The sequence below is a fragment of the Ursus maritimus genome, unplaced genomic scaffold, assembly GCF_017311325.1.
Source record: "Ursus maritimus isolate PB19 unplaced genomic scaffold, ASM1731132v1 scaffold_15, whole genome shotgun sequence".
NCBI lineage: Eukaryota > Metazoa > Chordata > Mammalia > Carnivora > Ursidae > Ursus > Ursus maritimus.
In genome coordinates this window covers 57,732,227-57,759,590 of record NW_024423897.1, presented here as the reverse complement: position 1 = coordinate 57,759,590, position 27,364 = coordinate 57,732,227, and the positions used below count along the sequence as shown (strand labels likewise).

The window sequence follows — 27,364 nt, the reverse complement described above, 5'->3', positions numbered from 1 at the left end:
AGCACAATATTTCTGGTCTTCACTACATGATAAAAAGCAGAAATCCTTAGGCCAGGGCATTGCAAATTTAATTCTTCTGTAGTCGCAAGGAATGCTGAGGAGCTGGCGGTGGGAGTCTCTGCAGCGTGTTTGAGAGCTCCATTAAGGGAAATGCTACGCGATCATTTTCTCTCCCGAGCGAGAGCATTGTTTTATTTAAGCCAGATTTGATGCTTATGAGATGCAGTGAGCTTGCTGAATATTCATTTGCAGCTCTTTTCATCACGTTCTTGTATTCCTTTTATTTTCTTTTGACTTATAATTGGTGTTTTTGCATATTTATGATCTGCGCTGTCTTAAACTGATGACCCATTTCAAATGCTATAGTGTCCTTTCTCCTTCGACCCTGTGCTATTAATTCTTGGAGAAATCGTGTCCTTAAGTGATGCTGTTCTTCTCCTTCCCAGAAGCCTGCCCTCAGTGCGTGTGTCTGTCTGCCGTCCTCTGTGGGCATTGCAGTTTGCAGCCCCTATCCTAAGATTAAGAGCAGGAAGACTGAACTCTTTACAATGCATGAAATCTCAGAGTTGCAAAGTTTCTGAGTGGTCATCTAAGCCACATGGTAATTTCCCAGATGTTTAAGGACAGTGAACTCACACACTTGAATGTTCTCCTCCCAAGTGAGAGAACCCTCAGGGCCTTTGCTCTTGGTCACGTGATCCATTAGAGGCAGCTTGACCCCCGTGTTACTTTCCTTTGAACACACGCAGACATGCCAGCATCCCCAGTTAAATGCTCCGTGGACACGTGGCCTCCAAAACACAGCCACTTAAAATAACATAAATGATCGAAATGCTTTATAGCATAAGATACAGATGCTTTATAAAGAAAAAAACTATGAGCTTCTTACAGTATAACACATCTCTTCAAAAATTCCCTAGAAATACCTTCCCCATGCCCTAGCAGACGGTCGGATCACGCTGGACGAACTGCCTGACCCATATGAGCTGGGGCAGTGTGGGATGGAACAGGAATAATCCAGAGCCTCGCCTGCCTAGGGATCTGTCCTCAATCTCTCAACTTTTTAGACCATTTCTTTGCCTATAAGGTGAAATGATAAAACATGTCCATCCTCCTGGTGGTTTTCTTCTGAGCCCTTGGAAGGGTGAAAAGATGCAAGGTATGTTTGGATTTATCAGTTCTGAGAATCTCCGAGCAGCTTGGCCAGATGACCCCAGGTACATAAGGTGCAGGTGGGGAGTGGGGAGCCGCTGGGCTGAGCGTCTTTCCCCAGAGGTTCGGGAAGATCCCCTGTACTGGGCTGCGCTCCACTTCAAGGCCCGGTTTGACTCTTCACGGTAAACTTTTCACTGCTGTTTTCACCCTAAACAATTTGTTTTCTTCCAAGACATCTCGTGGGAGGCCAAGTTCCCTCTCCTGTTTTCTGACAGATGCAAAAGTAGCTAAATGGAGCGACGAGATGAAAGAAGGCACCACGAAGGTTTGATGTTATAAAACAAATCCAACATTGTGAAAATGGGGTTTTTCATCATGTGTTCTGCCTAACAGTTTTCTAGAAAATAAAATGCTGTGATATTATTTTTGAAAAGAACATTTTAAGTGAATCACTTCCTTGGTGCCCTGGGTTTTATACCAAGTCATTATATGATGTACCCTTTTGAAAGAAAGGTGATTTAGGACATCAATCACATTTGTAAATTCCTGTGGTTATTAAAATGCTAGGGCCAAGTTCTATTATTAATCTTAAAGAGTACCGTATTTCAGGGTGATAGCAGGTATCAGAAAATTTAATTAATTTTTTCCATCAGAAAAAAAATGTCCCATATTTGACTTGGCATTGAAACTCTTAGTTGTTTATTTCGTTGTGGTTTTTTTAAAGATTTTATTTATTTGTCAAAAAGAGAGAGAGAGAGAGAGCACAAGCAAGGGGAGCAGCAGACAGAGCAGGCAAAGGGAGAAGCATGCTCCCTGCCAAGCAAGGAGCCCCATGTGGGACTCGATCCTAGGACTCCGAGATCATGACCTGAGCCGAAGGCAGACGCTCGCCAGCTGAGCCACCCAGGTGCCCCTAGTTGTTTATTTCTTAAGCATTTCCTTTGCATATCCAAATACAAATTGGTGAATACATTCTTTCCACCTGTTAGTAGCCAGAAAGTGTTCGAAATCCGTGTCGTTTGAAGCAATGCAGCATCCAGACTGACCCGCAACCAGGTTTTTCCTTGGGTTGCAGGACAGATTTGCCAGCACGCTGTCAGGCTGAGACCAGGGAAGCCATACTTGCCTTTCGGGAGCTCCCTCTGTCCTCCAACACACAGGCTCCCCTTGTAGATTGTTGGGGGTGCATGATAGCAGACAGGAAGCGTTTGCCTGGTGACCACACCAGCGATGGGCAAGGGCCCAGTGGGCCTGTGGGAGACCCTGGCTTCAGCCTACAAGTGCAGTCCAGATGCAGCCACTCGAATGCTGGCCTGAGCTGGAGGGGGAGGTGACACACTCCGGTGACAGCAGCAGGTGTCCTGGTGGAGGAAGCAGCCGTTCCCAGAAGGGCGGAAGGGCCTGTTGCCCTCATGGTCCCTGTGAGTGGGAAGAAGTGGCCGCGGTCATAAAGAGCTGTGACTTGGGGCCAGTGGTTCTGCTGCAAGAAGGGGCCCCACGTAGCTGCCTGTGCAGAATGCAAGCCGTTGTATTGTTGGCTCAGGTGGGAGCTGAGAGCTCGGGGTCCACTGGCCGCGTCCCTCTGGAGGGCAGCACAGCCTCGGCAATCGGGTGGGGGTGGTGGCAGGGACCATAGGTGCCCCCACAACAGGACTTCGGGGTGGGGCAGCCCATCCATAGGACCACATCACACCTGCCCCACTCTGGGCCCGGGGGGATTCAGAGGAGATAATGGGGATCCTCAGTAGAAGACAGGAGAAGGCAGGATTCGTCATCCCGGTAGGTGGCTCCAGGGTTGCGAGAGAAGCACCCTGTTCATGCATCCTATCGAGGGGGCTCCCGGGGACAGCGGATGGCGTCATCAGACTCTGTGCTTACATTTGGTTCTCATTTTGAAGGAATCCACTTCCTAAAATGTTGACATTTTTGCTTTGAAGGCATTTTTTTAAAGAGAAAAAGAAAAATCTCCCTTAGATCATCACTAAGTTATTATTTCAGCTGTATCTAATAAGGAAAGAGATAGCATTTTCTAATTCTGAGCAGTCTGGTTTGTGTTGGCTTTCCTCATTGTCTGCATTCCTTGGTGCTCCATCCTTGAAAGCAAATCCAGCAGTGACGAAGTTGGGAGAATCTAGCAAAGTAGAGGGTCGTTTTGCAGAAGCAGAGTCCTGGGGGGCTGAATGAACGTGCGTGCCCCCGTGCTCACGTGATCTACGTCCACAGCGGTGGTGGCTGCAAGTACGGCTGTGGGAGGAAGGGGCGCCCCCTGCTGTTAGAAATGTTTGGAAATGACAGTGAAGTCGCCCCCCTCCCCCCCTCTGGGCCTGTGCTCACACTTACACACACAGCACCAGCACACATGCCTCCCACTCAGATCACGGGCGTGTCACGTATGCACGTCAGTTATTACACAGAGATGTACATGGCTCATGCCCATGTCATACAAAGCCACACATGACATGTATCTATGACACGCATAGTGTGCACACAGATGTCACAGACGTCACACAAACCACATACCATAGACACAGATGAATCCCACACGTCACCCGGAGACATGTCAGAGGTACGTATGCATCACATGCACGGGTCACGCGTACAGCTCACACACGCCACACACATGACACACGCATTGTACACACATACCGCATATGCACACATGACAAATATATCCCATATACATATCACTGTGCACACATCACACACACAGCAATACCCAAAGTTAATACTTGAATCATCCGTTCTACTGGAGGAGGATAGGGTTACCTAAAAGGACATTTTCGGGGGCTGCTGTGAGAGCGAGGGCGAGCTGTGGGAGCTCTCCACCTCCAGGATCTGTGGGCTCGATGGACAACTGGAAGGCCCTTCTGGTCTGAACAACCCATCCCCGCTTCTGTGGGGCATGTGTTTATTCAGAGAGAAGCTCAGCATATCATTCTTCCCATTTCTGACCCTGTCCTGCTTTGCCCTCCGTCCCCAAATTGGATTTCCCTGGGCTGGAGGAGCCCTGTCTTCCACCCGTATTCATAACCTACGGAGAGTGAGACAAAGACATCAGGTGGATGGAGAACAGGATATCATCTTTGCTACCGTTACAGCTGTTGGGAGATGGGGCTTGGGTCTGGGCCACAGGGACGTGACCCCATTCCCCTGAATCACCCCAGCTCCTCCTGCTCCCAACACAGGGGCGTGCGGGTCCACGGGCTCTGCTGGCTGAGAACAGAGGGGATGAGGGAAGGCCCCCCTGAGAGGAGCAGAGCCTTGGCTCATGGGGTCCAGATCCTTCTCCCAGCCTCTCCAATCAGATAATCAGAAGAAGCAACAAGCTGATGTTAATGGGAGGCTCTCAGAGAAGAATGCGGGCTTCTGGAAGCTGAGGCCCTGCCTTTGTTTTAAAAGCCATTAGCGCCCTATTTGGTGAGACATGAGGTCATGTGGAGGAGGGGGCGATAGGGCACCTCACCCAGGTGTGGCCACCCACCCTCTGACCTGCAGGTCTTGCCCTGAGCACATAAGAGCGAAGTCCGTACGAATCCATTTTACACATCACTGCCACTTGCTCTGTGTGAGTTCTGTGCTCGGTAAGAGGACACACTGAAAGGACAGGGTCCCACACTGTGGGTGAGAATATAAATGCAGAGTTTCCTCAGAGCCATTCCACAATATGTGTCGAGAACCGAAAAATAGCCATGGCCTCTGACTCGGTGTGTTTTACTAGCCGACCTAAGGAAAAGATGAAGCATGAGCCAAAGCTTTATACGTCAGGGTGACCGCTATCGCAGAATGCCGATGCAAGGGATATTAGTGAAGTAAGTGTCGTATGACATGGGCATGTCGTAATAGTATGACTAAAACTAAGTTGTGCAGTCATAGAAGTGGACGTTATCTAAGCATTCAGAATCCTGTTTGCACAGAATGTTTATGACCTGAAAAAAATCTGATCAAATATTTTTAAAAAAGCAAAGTAAAACACTGCATTCAGAATGAATTCAGTCCTTTTGGAACAAGGTGGAGGTCTTGGCAAAACAAAGTTTGGCAACAGTTTGGAGAATGCAGGGGGACATGGAGTGGGGATGAGGCCGTATGGACAGTAAGGCATTCTTCCTGGACAGGGCTCGTGTAGGTTCTTTCTAGTTTTTCTTTGTATTTTTCTGTTTTCCCCCCAAATTTTTGTTGACGTGAATTTTTATCATCAAGAGTAGTGAGTTATACGGTTTGAAAATTGACCATATTCCTGTATAAACAGAACATAAGAGGGAATGTCACTTACTGAGGCTCAGTAAGTACAGTCTTGGTATGAGAACAGCCTGGATCAGTCACCTGTCACCGAGATAATGCTGTGTAACAACCACAGAATCCCTGTGGCACGCAGTAGTAGACTGCTGGCTGTCTGGTTGGCGCTGTTCTGTAGTCTTTCATCTTTTTGGGGCCAGTGGGCCGGCGAGAGCATGTTCTCTCTGATGAAGCACAGGAGAGCCACCCAAAAACATGCCAGTCCTTCTAAGTGTGGGCTGGGTCTGGCTCTCACTTACCCCTGCCCATTGCATTAACTGCAGCAGATCACATGGCTGGGCCCACAGACAAGAGAGGGACTGCAGCGTCATCCATCAGAGGGCACGAATCCAAGAACAGGCTCGAATCCATGAAGGAAATAGCTGTTTCTATTAAGCAAATAAAAATGTGAGTTTGGAAACAAATGGAATTGTCTTCCTGCCGCAGCGTCGTCTCTTGCTGGTGCCAGTGTGCATTCTGGGACCATTGTGCTCCTGAGTTAGCAACACTCGCCCTCCTGAATGGCTTTCTCTGTCTTTTTAGATCCTGGCCAATGTGATCATTTTCATCTGTGGGAACCTGGCGGGAGCGTACCACAAGCACCTCATGGAGCTGGCCTTGCAGCAGACGTATCAGGACACCTGCAACTGTATCAAGTCTCGGATCAAGCTGGAATTTGAAAAGCGTCAGCAGGTAACATGCATTTTTCTGTTAATACATACAATATGCAGTTCATTCATCATGGGCATCAGGAAGAATCTGGAGCCCCTGGTTGCCCGGGCTCAGGGGTGGCACCTGCAGACCCAGATGCAGTGACCGCAGGACCCCCCACGTGCTGACACCACACCACCTGCCATCAACACGTGGCCGGGGACGTTCCAGCAAGAGTAGTAAGAATTAGTAATAGTAATAGTGCTTTGTGCAGACGCTCGCTTTGGGTGACAGCCCAGTGCTCTGTGACAGTGTTTGCCCTCGCTAACGTCTGAGCCTCCTCCCTCTGCGCCTCACAGTGCTTCCCATGGCGCCTGCTGTCCACGTGGCAGGAAGCAGTCAAAGTCGCCCCTGAGGGAGGTGACAGGAGCTGTCAGGGAGGGTCCAGCAGAGAGCTCGTTGTCGTGACGGGGGCTGTCCTGTGGTGACCGTTGAGGGGGATGCCTGGAAACGCACACCAGAGAAATACATGGGTTAGGACAAAGCATTGAAAAGTGAGAGGACGTGTGGCAGGCAAAGCTATGCTGTCATCATGGGTGATGGAGAGCAGGGGAAACCATAAACGACACAAGGGGCCCTGTCTTCAATGTGCTAGACTTCAGGCGATGGTGGGACAGCCCGTGACTGGCTTTGTTTTTCTTGGGTTTGTGTATCGTCACCAGGAACCCAGCTCCCATCCATAAAGGTGAAGAGTAGCAGGACCCTCTGTGAATACCCCACCCCCCCTCTCTGAGAGCCTTCCTCACGGGGCCTAGGCTACACCTGTCCGCATCGGGCACACAGAAGATGCTTCATGATTACTCGTTAAACTGTACCGAGTGGAGCCTGTTCTAAAAAATTGCACCAGAATGTATCACGGTGGTAGCAGCAGAAAAGCATCCTTTAAACTTTGATGCTGGACTTTTATTTGTGTACAGACTGCAGAGTAGTGATCGAATTCCTTTTTGAAAACAGGGAGTTCAGTTCGTTCACTCAACAAAGATCGACTGAGCGCCTGGCAGGAGTGTTTCCGGACACTGGGGGTGCGGCTGTGAACATCTCATTCTCACTGATATTATTAGCAAATCTCATAGTTAATTTTTAAAAAGCGTTTTGTGGGAACGCCTCAGGGGCTCAGTTGGTTGAGCGTTCGACTCTTGGTTTCAGCTCAGGTCATGATCTCAGGATCGTGAGATCGAGCCCCGCATCGGGCTCTGTGCTCAGCTCAGAGTCTGCTTAAGACTCTCTCTCTCCCTTTGCCCCTCCCTCCCTTGCACACTGACTCTCTCTCTCAAATAAATACATCTTTAAAAAAGAAGCATTTTGTGTTACAGCTTGTATAGCAAAGGTATTTAGGGACAAATGTTTAGTTCCTTGATTTCTGTGCATATCAAACTCTAGATTCAACATAAAGACGTATAGACAGTTGTTAACTTGGGACAGTTGTCTAGTACGTTTTCATTTAGCTATGTTCAGTAGTATTTTAAATCTGGGTTCTAGAAAATTCCATAGTTTCAACAGCAGCCCGTAGGTTCATGATTGTTTTCTCTATAGAGTCCTGATGTTCTAGGATAGATGGTTTCCTTTTTCAAACAGCAGGGACTCTATCAGGTTGGTCCTGACAGACATATTTAACTTTCTGTTCCATCACCTCCAGAATCTACTTCAAAATCGCACCAAGGCTGAGGGAACTGACATTCCAAGTAGACAGATTATATAACCTAATATTTATAGTACCAGCTCTGACAAAAGCGGTAAGTCAGGCTACTGACCTCATGTGCACTACATGCTTCTCTGAAGAATCCTTGAGCAACCAGAGCCGGTGTCAGCCTCTCACAGTGGCTTCCAACTAGTCCGATGGCCACGCTGTGACCTTTGGTAGCTGTGGCATCCTGTGTGCTAGAGAATTTATGGGGCTGTCATGAGAGTGTTATAAGGCATTATAAGGGCATTTACTAGTTTTCTGCAAAGGAGCATTTTAAAAAAAGTAAAGAGAAGAGGGACACTTTGAAAGAAGAAGACCTTGTAGTAAAGATGTTTAAGAAAATATAATCTGATACCACAAGTGTGTTTTGCTGTTGAAGTTGGGAGTCTGCTCTCAGGGTCTGGTGCCCAGAATGTGGTACTTTTCTTGTTAGGGCCTCGGAAAATGTGTTTCTAGAGTTAGAATGAGTGCTCGTACTTTCTTCAGACTGGCTTGTAAGTAACTGGGAACAAAAACTTCTCTTAGTTAATAAAATCAGTAAGACATGATCTGATAGATATAAGGAAATATATAAAAATTAGCCAGTGGCAAACTGTGTGTCCTTCACACAGAGGGTCAGCCCCTGAGATGGTGAGTCCTGGTACGGCCACAGAGCAGATTAAGGTCCGAGGGTTCCTCATGTCCCTTCCTGCCCAGTCTTCACCACAGACCATCTTTGTTTCATCCATAGTCACTGTAGCAAACAGCAGTGTCCTTCAAAGTGCTTCTTTCAAGGACAGGGGTGTGTGCTGAGCAAAAGGATTTGTTTCAGCACCTATTAGGATGAAATACGTGCCATCGTTTTAGTAACATATATCGGCAGTTGCCTCAGGCGGAGCCGATGCTCCCAGAGGCTGAGCAGCCGCCATCTTGGGTCGTTCCCGAGCCAGTTCCACCGCGTCACCCAGCGCTGACCTTACTCCTCAGAGAGGAAGGCCAATGTCAGGTGAGCCCAGCAAGCCCCACATCTACAACCCCGTTGGGGGCTCCAAAGCTGATGCTGTTGGGAGGTGTCTAGGAATTCTGAAACCTTTTCAGTCTTGCTCCAGTCTTTACTTTCTTTTCTTCAGATGTTGTGATATTTTCCCTAGATGCAAATGAGATGAATTTTTAGAGACTGAAAACCATGTTTGTGGGGCTCCTGGGTAGCACAGTCGTTAGGCGTCTGTCTTCGGCTCAGGGCGTGATCCCGGTGTTATGGGATCGAGCCCCACATCAGGCTCCTCCGCTGGGAGCCTGCTTCTTCCTCTCCCACTCCCCTGCTTGTGTTCCCCCTCTCACTGGCTGTCTCTCTCTGTCAAATAAATAAATAAATAATCTTAAAAAAAAAATAACCTGTTTGAATAAAGTGACTATTTGTGCTATGAGATTTGGGGAGAGGAGGAAATGAAAAATGTTCACAGAGATTTTCTCAGAGTTATGTTCCTGCCCTGAAAGTGCTCTCACATAGAAACACTAAAAACTGTGATTTTTTTTTTTTTTAACCAGGTGGGAGATATAATGTATTACATTAGCATCAAGGCCACGTTTGGGGCTTGAAGGTATTTTCTTGGGGAGTTTTGACTTTGGTCTTAAGTCTCAATCCTGCAAGAAAAGCCATAGCCGTTTCTTGAGCACTGTCTCAGTGCTATAGAAGGTTCTTTATCAAAGCTGAGAAAACAGCAAGTGTTTTTCCCTGGAGTCTGTAATAGACTCTCCGGAATTGATGGGAGCTGGATTTAGAGCAAAACAAGGACTTTCTCTCCTAACCGCATGGGCAGTGGAAATAAATTTTGCCTCTGTAGTCATAAAAACTGGATTTGCTTTTTTAATGGAAGGAAAATAAACCCTCTTCCATGTATATGTTGTCTTTGTTTTAAAGTAATGTAATTCAGAGCGTTTTTACATTGTCTCCCTTCATCTGGAACCCTGCTATGGATTGACTGTGACCAAATATGCATTCCAATAGAAAGCACCAGTCAAGCAAGGCACAGACAGCCTCCTGGCAAACCTGGATCTGTACCCCAGGAGCGGAGGGGGGTTAGTGAGCCCGTAGGCTTCCTGGTTCTCTTTGGGGACTAATTGTTTTTCCTTTCTGCAAACTTCAGTGCAATAAGTAACTGGTCCTTTTGTGTTCACGGCTGGGTAGATAATGAACACGCCCATGTTTATCCTAGTATGATAGCAGGTCATATTAGGGCATTGCTGATCGCGTTACATAAGTCATTTAGGATGCCAGGAAAAGTGCTGTTGAAGTGGTTTTAGATTTGGGCTGTTAGATTTGGTCCGTTTTCATCAGGGAAAGAGGAAAAGAAGGAACTTTTTTTTTTTCTTTTTTTGAGTCTTTGTAATGTGCGGGGTAGTATCTTTAGTACTTTACATATATTGTATCCAGTTCCTATTGCTACTGTAGCAAATTACCACACATGTAGTGGCTTAAAATAGAACAGATTTATTGGCATCCTTGGAGGTTAGAAGTCCAAAATTAGTCTCATGAGCGAAAGTCCAAGTATTGGCAGGGCTGGCTCCTTTGAGAGGCTTGAGGGAGAATCTATGTCCTTGCCTTTTCAAGTTTCTGGAGCCTGCCTGAATTCCATGACTCCTAGCCCCTCTGTCCATTTTCAAATTCAGCAGCATAGAATCTTTTAGTCTCCCTCTCCTCGCCTCTTTCCCTTTCTCGCCCTCTGATTCTCTGTTGTATTTCTTCCCTCCGTCTGCCTCTAGTCCTGCTTCCCCCATAAGGATAATGCAAGGTGATCTCCCCATCTCGGGGTCCTTAATTTAATCACATCCGCCAAGTCCTTGGTTTGCCATGTAAGGTGACATGATCACGGGATCCAGGGACTAGGATGGGGTCTTCTTTTCAAGGCTATTTCTGGATCAACTCGATGACCTAAGTCCTTTCCTATTTCAACCGGATAAAGGAACTGTCACAATTACCTATGCAAGATCCCTCGGCTAGTAAGTGTGGCTTTTTCTGCCTGTCCTGTTGGTTCTGTGGCTGGTTCGTTGACTAGAGATTTTCCCAGGCATGAAGGACTTTTTTTTTTGATTAACTACGTTGTTTATCATGACTGGTTAAATAAGAAATCATGAGACAGTACCAAACGTGACTTGATCATTCGATAACGCGCTGCCACGACAAGCAATGTGTCATCCATGAGGGTGTCAGGAAGGTCAACGGGAGGTCCCTCACGCGAGGGGCCACAGTGCGGAATCTGTCTCTGGCTTTACTTCCACACCACACGTGTCTGGCGGGGCCGAGAAGAGGGTGCACTGTGGAGGCAGACTGCCTGAATCGCAAACGGTTACGCTCTCTTTGATTGTGATGTTGGTCAGATTTCCTAACATCTGAGTTTCTCGGGTGTCCTTGATCCCTCGCCCAGTTCAAGAGACAGTGTTCCTGTTAAGAAATGGTATCCTGTTAGCAAGCACTCAGTCGCCGGTCTTGCCGTTGAACTCCGGTAATTCTGACGCTGTCACCTCGAACACCAGAAAGCAGCTGTCGCCCGGGCCGAGCCGCGCAGCTCCAGGTGGCAGGAGGGACGGTGTAGCGCGGCCGTGCCATCCCGGAGCTCCCTCCTCTGCAGGCTTCACTCTTCCCCGAGGATAACAGGTTGAACGGAGACATGGTTGTAGCTGGTGGGTAATTGCCCCAGACCCTCTTTCTCGCAGCGTGCTCTCCCCAAGGTCAGAAGTTTACCTGTCGGCCGCAGAACGGGCGGGCTGAGGCCTCCCGGCTGCTCGCGTTAGCGCACTCATCGTTTCCCCCAGTTCCCTCATCGCAGTAGGAGCGGAGTCCACGCAGAGCCACCTCAACGGAAACCAAAGGGGGCATGAAGAGCTCAACCACAGTTCCAGCCGGTGAGACTTTCTCCCTGCCATTCCAGAAGAATTCAAGCAGGAAATGTCATTATAAATGTTACCCAAGACCTTTGGGTGGCGTGGTGCACGCAGGAGAGGAGCAGAACGTGAGAATCTCGCAGCTCCACCCCCTGTGCACCGTTCGGTTCAGGTATGTGAGCCCTGCTCGGGCTCTGGCATCATCGAAGATGGTCAACTACACTCCCGTCCCAGCAGCGGAATGTGTTTTCCTGTGTGTCTACTTTTTTTTTCTATTTTATTAAATAGTCACTTGTACGGTTTTTATTTGGTATCCCTTCCCTGATGAAGTCATACCTTATATGTTCTTGGTCACCACTTGCTTCCATTTTATTAAGTGATCGATGACATCATTTTCTCTCTTGGTGGAGAGGTCACAGCTCACACAGAGGTTCATCAGCAACTTATTCTCGGCATTCGTTAGTGAGAGATTGAATCACACTTACCCTTTGCTTGAAAGCTGAAAAAATGAAGAGTCGTGGTTTCATGAAAGGGCTGTCCGCAAAGTGTCTGCCATTTGAGTCCATCAGATTGAAGTCCAAGAATTGCTCTCATGGTTTGCTCCATACTGCCTCATACTGATGACTTAAATCCTTGGGACGCTCGGATGTTATGCCTCGTTGAGAAATTCCAGGGCAGGGTATTTCAGGATGCTGCATTTCACCACGATCCTTTTACCAGGTTCCTTTAAATGAGAAATGAAAATCAATTCCAGAAAAAAAAATACATTAATAAGCCTGAAGTATTTTCAGATAGGTCCTTTAGTTAAAATGTTTGAAATCAGTACGTATTTTCTAAGATTGCAATGAAGGCCATATCGTGAATGTGTACTTTGGCCCCTTTAAAGAGAAATGAACAATTACAGATCCAAGACCAAGGGAAANNAGGAGGGATTCAAATGCCCATGCCTCATGAAGAATAGCACTGCAGGAGATTAGTAATAGGAGCTCATGAAAATAGCAGTAACGACTGTTTGTTCATTCTTGAACAAGTGAGCCATTCTGCTCCGAAGGAAAAAAATAAAAGTTACAACAATCAAGCAGCGATTCTTTTAATGAATTAAATATATGCAAGTGTCTATTTATATCTTGACAGAAGAAAAGCTAAAAGGTAAAGTAAAACTCTGCAGAAGTTTCTCTGTGTGAGAAACTTGAGCAAAATTCCCATCTAATATTTATGGTAAGCAGCTCACCTGTCTTGTTGGAGAAACACCTGGGAAACAGTCCTGTTGCTCCAGATTATCACGAGCTAGTCTATGCTGACAACCTAAAAGAAGCACGGAAGACAGAAGCTGCACCCGAAGGAGAGCATCTGGTTTTGATATTTCGGGCCTCGGGGAATTTTTAGTGTTTCATGGAGACCGCCTACTTTTCATACCCTGTGATGCAATATTTTGATGCTGGCAAGATTATATAATAGGCAAAGGATAATCTGGTGGAAGGACTCAAGGAAGCTCTACACCATTTGATATGAGAAAAATAAACCCAATAGAAAGAAATTCCAAAATCAGTCCTTCTGGTTCCATTATCCATTCTTCTGGTATGTAGCACATAGAGGAGAAAATGTATATTTACTCCAAAGTCAAAGGCAAAGTGTCAGTCTTCTATGATATCTTTCTTCTTGCAGATGAAACCTCAGGTGGGCCACTTAACTGTTAATAGGGAAGAAAAGGCACTTTATACTTACCAACACGGGACTGATTTAAAGTGTTAAAGTTATTGAACCTGTTTAATTATTTATTACCATGAGCACAGTCATTGATCAAAACACTTCACATGGTATTAGTGTTGTGCTTATTGAATTGAGGCACCCACTGATGTTTATACCAGATTAAAAATTAGGACTTACAAGTTTTAGAACTTTGTTAATTGCATATGTGTTTTCCAAAGGTGTTACTCTTTGGATTTTTTCTTTTTTTTAAGTGTATCTGAGTGTCCTCAAAGGTTTAGGAAATTTTGTTCTAGGGCTTTTCTCAAAGAATCCTTTAATCTGTTATATATTAGGGACCATTTAATATATGTAAGCTGCTGGATGTGAAAATTCCTCCTAGAACCCTATGTTTTCCATAAAGGTGAAAACATGTACAACTATATGAAATGCTCAGGAATGAAACAGGAGGAGCATTTGAGGTAATGATATGCACATAAAGCTGTGCAAAAACTGTTAAGTTAAAATATGGCTTTTACAGGGTGCCTGGGTGGCTCAGTCATTAAGCGTCTGCTTTCGGCTCAGGTCATGATCCCGGGGTCCTGGGATCAAGCCCCGAGTCGGACTCCTTGCTCTGTGGGGGGTCTGCTTCTTCCTCTCCCTCTGCCCCTGCTTGTGTTCCCTCTCTCTCTCTCTCTGTGTCAAATAAACAAATAAAATCTTTAAAAAATATATGGCTTTTACGTATATACTTCCATTAAATACAGAATTATGGAGACTGGAAGGCACTAGTTCTCCTATCTGTCAAAACTCCTACTTCACAATTTTATCTTTGATTGTATGTTCTGTGCCAAGGGATTAACCCCAGGGAATAGAATAATACCTAAGGCTTAAGGTCCCTGTTCTCTTTGGGCTTAAATTCCAATGACAGGAGACGAACTATAACTTACTAAATGCATAAGTTTGATCAGAAGATAAAACGAGTTCATGTGACGAAGCATAATGGGGAAGGTAGAGTGGCACACTGGAGAGGCCATCGGGGAGTTTCCTCTGGGGAGGCGACATTTGAGCTGAAATGGGTATTCCAGGAGGATGTAGCCCTCTGATAACCTGATGAAAGTGCTCTAACAGAGGGCAGCCCTGCAGAGGGCCTGAGTTAGGAACCAGACTGTCCCACCTGAGGAACATAAAGCTCAGTGGGACAGTTGGGTAAAAGAAGAGATTAGGAGAGGGAGACAGGAGCCGGCGCACACAATGGGCCTGCAAGGGGTGCTCAGGTCTTGGGATTTTATTATATACTGAGTGGGAAGGCCCTGGAAGATTTAAGTGAGGTAGGGAGATGAACTGGTAGCATTTTTAAAGGATCTCTCTGACTGCTGGTGGAGAATGGAGGAGGAAGGAACGTTAGCGAGGGACGAGCTTTGGCAGTAGTCCAGACTAGAGATCAGAGGAGCTTGGATCAGAGTGGACAGAATAGGCAGGGCAGATTTTGAAATTAAATGGGTAGGAATTGCTGTCGAGTTAGTTGTTAGATGAGAGAAAGATAAAATAATCAAGAAAGATTCATAAGCTTTGAACTTGAGCAACTCGGTAATGGCTGGTGAGTCACTTATAAGATGTCAAAGTCTTTAGAAGCAATACTCATTGGAGGTGTAGGGGTGGAGTAGAAATCAATAGTTGAGTTTTGAACAGTTAATTTTGGGATACCAATGATATGTCCAAAGGGAGATGCTGAGCTGTAGTTTTAAGTAAGATCTGGTTCTAAAAATGTCAATTTGGAAGTCATCAACATATAGTTGGTATTTAAAGGACTACATGAGATCCTCTAGGAAGAGAATATGATCAGAAAATATGAAAATGGCCCAGGGCCAAGCCCCAAAATGCACACCATTAGAAAAAGGACAGAAGGGGTGGAGTCAGCCAAAGTCACTGAGAAGGATCACTCGTATAGGAGAAAAGTCAGAGAAGCCAAGAGGGAAAGTTTAGGGGGAGAGTGGGCAGCTTAGTCAAGTGCTGAAAGTCACAGTGGAGGGAGCGTCAAAGAAGTGACCACCAGTCTTGGCAACATGGCGGTCATCAGTGGCCTGGGCAGAGGGGTTGAAGTGACTGAGCTCAGGGAAGGAGAAAATAGGAGGTGAGAAAGGGCATGCAGTGACTATCGACAGTTCTTTTTTTTTTTTTTTAAAGATTTTATTTATTTATTTGACAGAGATAGAGACAGCCAGCGAGAGAGGGAACACAAGCAGGGGGAGTGGGAGAGGAAGAAGCAGGCTCATAGCCGAAGAGCCTGATGTGGGGCTCGATCCCATAACGCCGGGATCACACCCTGAGCCGAAGCAGACGCTTAACCGCTGTGCCACCCAGGCGCCCCTATCGACAGCTCTTTTGACATATGCAGCTGTAAAGAGAAGCCAGAAAATGCCAAGCAGTTTATTTGGTCCAGGTTTCCTTATCCCAAGATGGGAGATACTCCACAGGAGTATCGTGATGGGCCAGAAAACAGGAGTCCAGGGAATAACGTTTTGGCCTCAAAATGGAATTTTCTTGTTATTTCCTTTCTTCTTTCTTTTCTTTACCCTGTTTTAGGCATGTTTCTGGCTGTGTGTGCGCCAGATTCTCTAAGATCTCTAAGATATTATGACTTTGGTTTTCTAAACAAGATTTATAGAATCAAAACATGAGTACTTAATCAGTGACTGTGGAATGAGCTCAGACCGATCTGATGGAATCGAAGGCTTGTTGGCAAGCCACGCCGGGCATCTCAGCCCTGAACGACATGACCGTCCCTTGGATAAGGCTTAGTGACTTATGCGGATCTTCTCAATCCAGGACGGGATCCAGTGATTGGAGGACCAAACACAAAGCACACACTTAGCATGAGGCAGGGTACATGTGTGAGTGTGCCTTGCAGGTGTCTGAGTGCTGAGCTCCTCCCAGTGGCCCTGCCTGTGCTTGGGTCCCTGGCGGTCAGAATGTGGCAGCCGTTTGGACAGCTGCCTGAGAGTTTACTGCCAGACTTAGTGACTCTGGGGCTCATTTCCCAGGGACATCATCATCATCATCATACCTCTAGGAGGCCTACTTGGGGCTCATTCCTGCCGTCAGGAGACTAGACTGAATTCTTTGGTGGCAAGTGCTGTCTATTATTTTATTATTTTTCTTTATAGTCTTAGAACCTAGTTTAGTTCCCTGCATGGAGTAGGCAAGGACACGCACTCTTAAACACAGATGAAAAAAACCACACCAATATAGTGTTCTCACTCTCTCTCCATTCAGCGTTCATAATGCAATTATTAATTATATATGTACTTAGAAATATTTAGTTTAACTGTGTTATTATTTACAAAGCCATGTCCTCTGACACTTTGGACGCCTTGTGATTAACTCTGGACTCCGGACTATTCTTACACCGTCTTGATTCACCCTTCACGACCCTCCTGCTCTGTCTCTTCTGAATTCTTTGCGGGTTAAGTGGAATCTCTGAGTACTGTGTGCCCCGTGATTGCTTGGAATGAACCCCGATACTATCAGACACATCTTCCCATTAGAAGGCTCATTTATACCATGTCGTCATTCATGTTAAATCGTCAAAAAATTAACAAAGATAAACAGCAAAAATGTGCCATTTGCTGTCCTCCCGCCCATATTCCTCTCCCCGAAAGTTCCTAGTGTGCTGATGGCTGAAATATTTTTATGAACTTGGGTCACATTAGCTTCATTGTCATGGAAGTGATCAATAGAGCCTTCCAGGAGGGAGTGTCCAGACAGAACTTTTGTGTGTGTTATAAACAACCCAATTATTATGTCAAAATAAAATACAAGCTTGAAATCACCCCAGCCTGTTAACTTGATCCAGATCTGCTGAGGGTCGTGCATTTAAACTAGCTTTTGATGAAACACTTGGCTCATGGAGACATCGTGGTGACACTTTACAGGATGATGGATCTATTTTTTTTTTTCAAGATTTTATTTATTTATTTGAGAGAGAGAGAGAGCATGGAGCAGGGGGAGGGACAGAGGGATAAGCACCCTCCCCACTGAGCAGGGAGCCAGACATGGGGCTCAATCCTAGGATGCTGGGATCATGACCTGAACTGAAGGAAGACGCTTCACCGACTGAGCCACCCAGGCCCCCCGGATAATGGATCTTAGAAAGAGTGTTAGATTTTGACATCAATGAGTCCAGCACTTAACATAATTACTGTTTCAGACCTTTGCTGGTGAATTTTATTAAATTGGGAGGAGAATGTTTTAGGGGGACATTTAGGAGTTTAGGAGTGAGTGTTCCACAGAATGGGTCCGTACACTGAGACGAATGTCAACCATAGAGTCTATGCTTGAAAAGGGACAGATAGATCAAGCAGCACTCAAAACTCGGGCCGTGAAGCTGTGACACTGCCGAATGAGTGAGCTTTCTGAAAAGTTATGAGTGGGATTTTGAATGCTCTCTTGAAAAACAGAGGGAAATCCTTTCATTGAAGAGCAATGTACTTCATCAGCTGGTAGAAATGAGCATGAAATGTGACAAATTCCACAGGAGAGAGGAGTGACAGATCTCTCAAAGTTGCTGATGAATAATGGGGGGAAAAAAGATAAAACTTGCCTTTAAATAAGTTTGCTTTTTATATGCTTTCATGAAAAATGTTCCCATCATTTCCCATGTAAATCAGCATTTATAGCTACTGTCTTCTGCCTTTGGTGACATCATAATTTTATTTCATTGGGAAATGAGCAATATGAGCATGAAGCCTAGAAAGGCCAAATCAAACATATTATGCAGAAAAAAAAGAGACAGAGAGACCAAAATTATGGTACTTTGTGAGTATTTTCTCTAGAGAATGATGACTTTAATCATTTCATCTCTTACTCTCTTTCTTCGCTGGTGAAATAGAGAATGATGGGCTGGATTGTCTTCTCAGTCTCATGAAAAATAATGGCTAATCCGATGCTCCAGCTGAGAAAGGATTTGGAAAACTTGCTTTTCTGATGCTGCAGAGAAAGTTCTGTACTTACTCCCTGTTCAGCCTTTCTTCCCAGGAGCACCTCCTGAGTAGAAGGAATGAGGAATTTGAAAATCAAAGCTACTATGCATGTTTCCAGTGTCCCCTGTGCCCTGCAAAGCAGGACCTAGGTCTGATGCACCCCGCACAGCCCCTCTGCCGGGGACTTGCTCAGGCTTCTGGGAGGCGGGTGCACAGGTGGGGGTTCAACGTTCTGAATTCCAAATGGCCTAAAGAGAGTGTCCAGAAAGTAACTGATGCTTTATATCAAAGCAAAAGGATAGCTGAGGCTCAGGTGATGTGGTCCAGGCTTCACTGGGAAATTTTTAAGAGTGATAATAAAAGCAAAGCCAGCAACTGCATATTCAAAGTCCTTAAAAGAAAGAGCCCCCAAGCCATAAAGGGCAGAAGGTACTTTTTCAGCCAATAGGGAGGAAATGTTGACAACAGAAAGCATCAAAGGCCCTCCCAGTGAGGGTGCAGTTTGAGTAAGAGCTTTGGGAAGGAAGATGGCTCTCGGGTTACCCGGTTACCAGTGAACGGATTCTTAATCACATCCTTTACCTTCTTTCTAGTAATATCTTTATCCCCATCTGCTCTTAAGTCATGCTTGAGAGACATTTCTTTATAGGAAGAATTGATAAGACATTCGAGTTATGAGCCCGAATCTTTGTTTATTCAACAGACACTCCAAATATCCATATGGACTCATCTCTGTGCTGCTGACATTTTAGTACTAAGGATGAGGAGAGAAACCCTAAAAGCTTCTAGAATGGAGGAAAAAAATAACTCCTAGGTTAAGTGTGATGGGATAAGGGTCTGATTTTCATTTCTCATAAACAACACCAGATGTTAAAAACACAGCGCAAAGTCTTAAAAATACTTAAGAAGAGTATTTTGCACTTTGATTTGTACACCAAGTCAAATTGCCATGCATCAGTGAGGCTTAAGTAAAGACTTGTGAGCATGTGTGCACTCAGAAAGTACAACCCCACACGTGTGCCGTGACATGGCGATTTTAGGATTTCCTCCAGTAAAACACAACACGTGAATTCAAACAAAAGAGAGAAGAGGGTGGGGAATAAGAGAAACTTCCTGAGCCAAGAAACTGGTAAAGCTTGAAAGATAAGACTAAATAATTGTAGTTGCTTAATGTAAAAATAGAACTATTAATTAAAACAGCAAGAAGAACAAAACTCTAATATTTTAAAAATCAGATGATTTCAGCTTGGGAGTGTTTTGGTTAATGGGTACCTTATTGTCTAGAACGATTACTTCTAGACAGCAACATAAAAAAGAAAGAAAGAAATGGTTTAGACCATTGCTTTCAGTCACCGTGAATATCCTTACTTTCAAACAACACTAAAGGAGAGAATTAGATTATTCTCTTCATCAAAGTGCACCACGTGTTAAGTTTGAAAAACTCTCTTTGAATGGTAATTCAAAATTCAGCATAACGGAAAAAGGGTATCACTTTTATAAGGACAACCCATCTGGAATTATGCAGTTCCACACTGAGACCTTCATATTTTCCTTCCACCATGTACAATAAAATCTCAGTTTAAGGACCAGATAAGGGGCGCCTGGGTGATGAGGTTGTGGGATATCGGTGAGGTTCAGTGGGGTGGAGTCTGGAGTTGACGACCAAGAAAGAATTCTTGAGATGTCTTTGGTGCAAAATGGTGGTTTATTTTATTTTATTTTATTTTATTTTAAGATTTTATTTATTTATTTGACAGAGATAGAGACAGCCAGCCAGAGAGGGAACACAAGCAGGGGGAGTGGGAGAGGAAGAAGCAGGCTCATAGCAGAAGAGCCTGATGTGGGGCTCGATCCCATAACGCCGGGATCACGCACTGAGCTGAAGGCAGACGCTTAACTGCTGTGCCACCCAGGCGCCCCAAAATGGTGGTTTATTAAAGCACAGGGACAGGACCCATGGGCAGAAAGAGCGGCTGCCCCTGGTTGTAAGGGGTGGCTGATTATATACTATGGGGTTGGGGGAGGTAAGGAAACAGGGAGGTTGAGAAAGTACTTCCATATGTTAAAGAAGACTCACAGGACACCGGAGGCCTTGCCTTTGTCAGGTTAAGTTGTTTTTTCCTTAGGTAGGCATTCACATGGAGATCGTCTGGACTTCTTCAGTTCCTAGAAGATTCTGTCTATGGTCTGCAGGTTATAAAGACATTTAATTGTATTTACATCCCCCTCTGGAAGCTAGGATGTTGATAGAAATGCTTCGTTCTTGTAAACTGCTAAGACATTTGTAAACTGAGGGAGACTTAAGTCTTGCAGGATTGTGGTGTCTATAGGTTAACTAATTCTTCGTTCTTTAGGGCAGCCAGGAGCTCCTGAGGAATGTCACATACATCCCATGGCGGGGGGGGGGGGGGGGGTGTTGCTGGGTGTCAGTTCCTGGTTTGTCCTCAGCTTGCCTTCTGTTCCCTCATCATGGGTGGCTCAGTCGGTAAAGTGCCTGCCTTCAGCTCAGGTCATGATCTCAGGGTCCTGGGATCGAGCCCCGACTAGGGCTCTGTGCTCAGTAGGGAGTTGTTTTCTCCCTCTCCCACTGCCCCGCCCCCGCTTGTGTGTCACTCTCTGTCTCTCTCAAATAAATAAATAAATAAAATCCTTAAAAAAAAAAAAAGGAGGACCGGATAAATAACGCATATTACATTTAAGCTGTGAAAGTCAGAACTCTCTGCAGCACATTATACATCTCAGCATTATTGATATTTGCGCTCATACAACATCTTTCATCCAAGGGAACCGAGTTCTTTATAAATGTCATAAATATCACATTCCATAGAATCATTTCATACAGTGGTGTTATCGTCGGAAACGCGTAGGGCAGGCGAGTACTGAGGTTCCAACAAAGCTAATGCAGACGGGCAATTCCATGCAGCTTCCCGAAGCAAGGCTCAAGGACAGGTTTCCTTGGGGAGTTACTTGTTCTTGGGAGCTTTTGCCTTCACCTCCAGCATCCCAGAGTCCTTCTCCTGACGCATTCAGTCTTCAGCTTTCCCCTGGAAAAAGTGGCTGTAGGAAGGTTTGGTATTCTCGGGAGAGTTCAGCACCTTCGTGCTAACCCGAATTCCCTCACTGAGCAGACCTTCCTCTCTTTTGCGATGTATGAATGTACCGTTCAACTTCCAGCATACTCAGTTCTGCCTGATGATGTGACCAACCCTGGACAAGTATTTTTTTGTTTTGTTTTAATTGATTGGTTGGTGGGTGGGTTGATAGGTTTTCAAACTCCTCAGTTCATTGGGTTTCCCGGTCTGTAAATGTGAGTAGTGGTATTATCTGCCCCGTAGAGTTGTTCTGGGGACGGAATGTATATGTCAGAGATTTAGAGCGGCTTCTGCAAGCAAGCACGCAGGGCACGTGGGCTCTTGGCCACGAGGCAGAAATTGTGTGGACAGTGAACCTCACAGGCTCCTGGTCTGGAGTTGTGAATTGGTGGTTTTTCACAGAGATTCTTCTATTGTCTGAACACTCAGAAATGCCCTAAATGTTATAAAAAGTAGCCCCAACGTAAACTTTTGGAAATTTGCAGTGCTTTTCAAGATACTTTTTAACCCTTAAGAAAATAACAAATACAGGAAAATAAAAAGGGATGGACAGTGATGGCTGTCCCCAGCCAGGGTATTGCCGGACAACTGGTCTCCTTCTCTTCCCTTCCCTTCTCTCTCCTCCCTTATTTGCAAAATTTTGGAAATATTTAAAGATCTCCAAAGAATCATCTCTCCTAATTGCTGCAGGTCAGTCTGTCCTTGACTTGTCGATGTTTCTTGATGTTCTCTTTTCCTCTCTGCATCAAAATATTTCAGACTTGAGATTCGAAGCAAAGGGACAAATAATCAGACCCTCTGCCTTCCTTCTTCCCTTGAGGAGCCCAGGGGAAAGACACAATGCCGAGAGTGATTTCAGTGCTCTGGGCTGCATTTTCCTCCTGAGTAAAATGAGGGTTCTGGTCTTCAATAGATTTCCTGCCAGCCTAGTGGTTCATGACTTTACATTTTTCTAATATTATTTTCAATCTCTCAGAAACCTTCAAAGAAAAACTGTATGACTGGTTTTCTTTCTTTCTTTCTTTCTTTCTTTCTTTCTTTCTTTCTTTCTTTCTTTCTTTTCCTTCTTTCTTTCCTCCTTCCTTCCTTCCTTCCTTCCTTCCTTCCTTCCTTCCTTCTTTTCTTTTCTTTTCTTTTCTTTTCTTTTCTTTTCTTTTCTTTTCTTTTCTTTTCTTTTTCTCCTTAAATTCTGGCTATGATTATAGGTGTTTCCATGCGGCTTTCACTCCTTAACTGTTGACGTTGGTTTCTATCCTGTGTTCATTTCACCTGGCACATCACACCTGTTCTGCCTAATTGTTTTCATGAATTGTAAATATTCATACTCATTACAAGAAACTCTTCAGAGCAAAGCATTACACGAAGAGTGGTTTTTGCATGTATGAGGAAGAGTACTATGATCATTTAGCCTAGAAATATATCCTACCACGAATATTATTGGTTGGTGGCCCAAGAGAATTGATATTCTTCATTCTTGTGGTTTTCGGTAACGAGCACTCACAAAGGCATGTCTCCTTGCAATAGAAAAAGTCAGTGTCTCCTAATAACTTAAGAAAATCTTTGTCAAGTAAAATGCGGAGGGACAGAAAAATGCACCTACTTGTGAGACGTGAAATATACAGCAATATATGAAATAAACTAGTCTCAAGTCATAAAACTCAGACAAATGTAACTAGAGATAAATGAATTAAAACTATTAGTGTCACTTAATAGAACTTCGATGTGCAAAGAAGGTGTATTATTTTAAATTTGTGAAGCGAACCATTGCTGCCATTGTAACAAAAAGATTTCCTGTCAGGTTCTGGAAAACAGCGGAATTAGATAAAGGTCTTAAACAAAATATGATGGCTCGGAAGGCACACCAGTAGAACTTACTGGGCATAAAACTAGTCTAATAAATTTGAGTGATCTGTTATAAATTACCTCTCTGGCTAAGACAATGCTTTTGTCCTTATGTCCTCGGTGTCATGTGAGTGGGATCCGCTTAGTATTTAGAAATACCCTCTCACTGAAGGAATTTCATGGGCCTTTGTGGACATTATGGTAACAATGAAAGATGAAAAGCAGAAGTGACATTATTTTCCTGTTTTGCTCCTCATTCGGGTCACAACTGAGTAAAACGTCCCTGAGCTGCAAATATTGTCTTGATATGGAACAAAACGTTTGATACAACAATTATTTCCTTTGTTTGCCTTCGGATGTCCTATGGGATTAAGCGCGGGATTTTGAGTTCTGTGGACACTGTATTTCTTTCTGGACGCCTGGTCAGTGGAGAGCAAGAGCAGCTGCAGTCTCCCTGTGCTTCCGCAAGCACGGAAAATGTAGCACATTCTGAGAGTCTGAAGGATCTAAATGTAGCCTTTACTAAACTGCATACTGTTATACACATTTTTAGACAGAGGAATGGAACTATACTCACTTTATTTCTGGGGAGGAATAGGAGCTGACATGTAGCATGCAGTGTGTCGGTGTGAGGAGGACTCTGTAGGAAGCTTTGCCTGTCCACACTTTGTGTGTACCCAGGGTTTTGTCTCCAGTCTGTTCTCTGTCACTCACTCCCCAGGATTCGCACTCTTCCTCATGGCTTTAAAACCCTCCGTACCCTGAAGACTCTACCGCTCTGATCTCTTCCCTGCAATCCAGACTCAGAGGCCAACTACCAAATCCGTGTTTTCATTGGAATGTGTAATGAGCATCTCAAACAGAACATGACTAAAACAAGACCTCTAATTTCCCCCCAAACCGACTTTTGTCTTGTTTCTCTCTCAATAATGACCTACCATTTGACCCAGTTGCTCAAGCCAGATTCGTAGGAGGAGTTATGCTGGATTCTGCCTTTTCTTTCCTCCTCACACCCATCAGCACCACCAGCAAATGGTACTGGCTCTGCCTTCAAGGACACCCCACCTTCCCTTAACCACCCTCGCCACCGCCCTTCGCCCCAGACATCAGCATTACCTGAGTGGTCCTCGCTCATGCCCTGTCTGCCCACGGTCTGTTCACCACACAGCAACCACAGTAAGCCTTAAAAAGAAAAAAAATGTCTGTCGGATGGTGTTACTCCTCATCTTAACCCCAGGGAATAGAATCTAAAGCAGTTACCCTGGTCTGCGTGCCCCCAAATGGTCTGGCCCAGACTGAGTTTCCAGCTTTATATCCTACCACTTTCCCCTCTCACATTAAGAACATAGAGCCTTTATACGTCTCCTCAAATAGTTTGGGTACATTTTGAGAAATGGCTGTGACACTGTTTCCTTTGTTCCCAGCCTTCCAGTGCCAGCCTCTAGTGATAACCCCATGACTGTGCTATCTGACACAACATGGCCGTGGTTCTTCATTCCTTGGCTCTGCGTCGCTGTTTCACAGCACTTAGCAATACATTACATCACTTCTCCTTTTCCTCTTTATCTTTCTTTTTTTTTCTCTTTCGCTTTTTGTCATAACAGAAATCATCAAACTTCTTCTGTAAGGGACCAAACAGTGAATATTTTAGGCTCTGTGGGCCAAGAGGCAAAATCAATCCACTGTTCTTATAAGAAGGCATATCATTATACACACACATACACACACACACACACAGTCACATACACTTTACATTTAAAAATGTAAAAACCCTTTTCAGCTTATGGGTCATCCCAAAATGGGTGGGAGCTAGGATGTGGCCCAGGAGCCATAGATTGATGACCTCTGGTCATTATCACACAATAGAAAGTAAGTACCAATATAGGAGGGAATTTGAAAATTTGGCTTATCGCTATGTCCCTGGCACTTAGAAGACAAAGATTCAAAACAGCTGTGATAAATAATGCTCAAAAAATTAAAGGAAACCATGCTAAAACAAGTAAAGATGTGATGGCCATGTCTCATCAAATAATAATATCAGAGCAATAGAAATGACAAAAACAGCCAGTGGAAATTCTGGAATTAAAAGTACAGTAACTGAAATGAAGTAGCCACTAAAGTGAATGGACAGTACATTTGAGTTGTCAGAAGAAAAGAATCTGTAAACTTGACCTTAGATACCAGTGGGTGACATGCAAACTGCCAAATAGAGAAAAAGGATAGAGAAGGATGAACTCAGCTTCAGGGAAATGTAGGATACCAGTTAGTGTACCAGCGTAAGCCTGTTGGGAGTCCAGAAGACAGGCGGAGAGAAAGAACAGGAAAAAATTCAAAGAAACAATGAAGAGCATTTTCCCAAAATCAATGAATCTGAGAATATAAAAGAATCTAAGTAGGATAAATGCTAAAAGATCCACACCCAGACACACTGCAGTAAAAATGCTGAAAGCCAATCACAAGGAGAAAATCTTGGAAGCAGGAAGAGAAAAATGTCTCATCACTTATAGAGGAATCCTAATAAGGTTAACAACTGACTTCTCATACGAAACAATGGAGGCCAAAAAAGCAATGGGATTGTATGTTCAAAGTACTGAGAGAAAAAAAACAACTTTCAACTAAGAAACTCATGTTAAGATAAAAATAATACTCTCTATAAATGTATGCGTGTTCTTTTCAAAGTTTCTTTAAAAGGCATCAAATTGTATATGTTAATACACCAAGGTATATCGAGGGTGTGACATATATACGTGGGATATGTATAGCACACTGTGAGAGCAGTAATTGTGTGCACTAATTATTGTACACAAAAGGGGGAAGTACTAGCCCACAAAGGGGGAAGAATAAGTAAAAATTGAGAATGCTATCCTAAATTTCATATGGAAATGGAAGTGACACAGAACAGCCAAAACAATCCTGAAAAAGAAAACCAAATTCAAGGACTCATTCTTCCTGATTTCAAAACTTACTACAAAAATATAGTAATCAAGAAAGTGTGTTGCTGGTCTAAGGATAGAAATATAGATCAATTTAATGGAATCAAAAGCCCGCAAATAAACCATCACATTTATAATCAATTGGCTTTTGATGCAGGTGCCAAGACTTCAGTAAATTGTTCTGTGGCAATTGAAAATCCACATGCAAAAGAATATAGCTGGATCTCTACCTCATGCCATATAGAAAATTAACTCAGCATGGTTCAGCAATTTGAATGTTAAGTGCTAAAACTAGAAGAGAACATAGCCATCAATTCTTATGATGTAGGATTAAGCTGGGTTTCATAGGTATGGTACTGAAAGAAGAACAATAGAAAAAATAGGTAAACCGGACGTCACCAAAACTGAAATCTTTTGTGCTTCAAAAGACAGCATCAAGAAAGTGGGAGTGACAGCTCACGCACTGGGAGAAAGTATTTTCAAACCATGTATCTGAGAAAAGACTGGTATCTAGAATCTATAAAGGACTCTTGTAATGCAGTAATAAAAAAACAAAAAAGTTCAGCTAAAAAGAGCCAAAGGATCTCCATACACATTTCTCCAGAGAAGATATACAGATGGCCAATATATACATAAAAAAGATGCTCGTCATTAGCAGTCTGGGAAATGCAAATCAAAACCACAATGAGATATCACTTTCCAGTCACTGTGATGATTATAATCATAAAGACAGAATATACATGTTGTTGACAATGTGGATAAATTGAACTCCTCATACACTGGTGAGGGGATCGTAAAATGAGGACACCGCTCTGGAAACCAATCTGGCAATTCCTCAAAAGATTAAACATAGAGTTACCATATGAACCAGCAATTCTATTTTTAGGTAGCTACCCAAAAGAAATGAAAACATATGTCCACACAAAAAAATTGTCCATAAATGTCCATGGCAGCACCATGCATTATTCATAATAGCTAAAAAGTGGTAACCACCCAAATTTCTAAACTCATTCTCCTAGGAACCTGCTCTCTGCTAATCTCATCTCATTGGCGGTGACACATTGCCTGGTGTCAGAGGAGTCCATCCTCGCCCGACCCCGTGAAGGAGCTCGTCTTTATCCACGTGTGTGTTGTTTACAGACAGCG

General features: G+C 44.3%; 1 protein-coding gene across 1 annotated transcript in view; it reads left to right on the top strand.

The window, feature by feature from the left end:
• ADCY2 (adenylate cyclase 2) overlaps positions 1-27,364 on the top strand; it is a 387,226-nt gene that overhangs the window by 198,731 nt on the left and 161,131 nt on the right. The window contains exon 4 of the mRNA XM_040630559.1: positions 5,971-6,120. Coding sequence (XP_040486493.1) covers positions 5,971-6,120 — 150 coding nt within the window. The remainder of the gene's footprint in view (positions 1-5,970; positions 6,121-27,364) is intronic.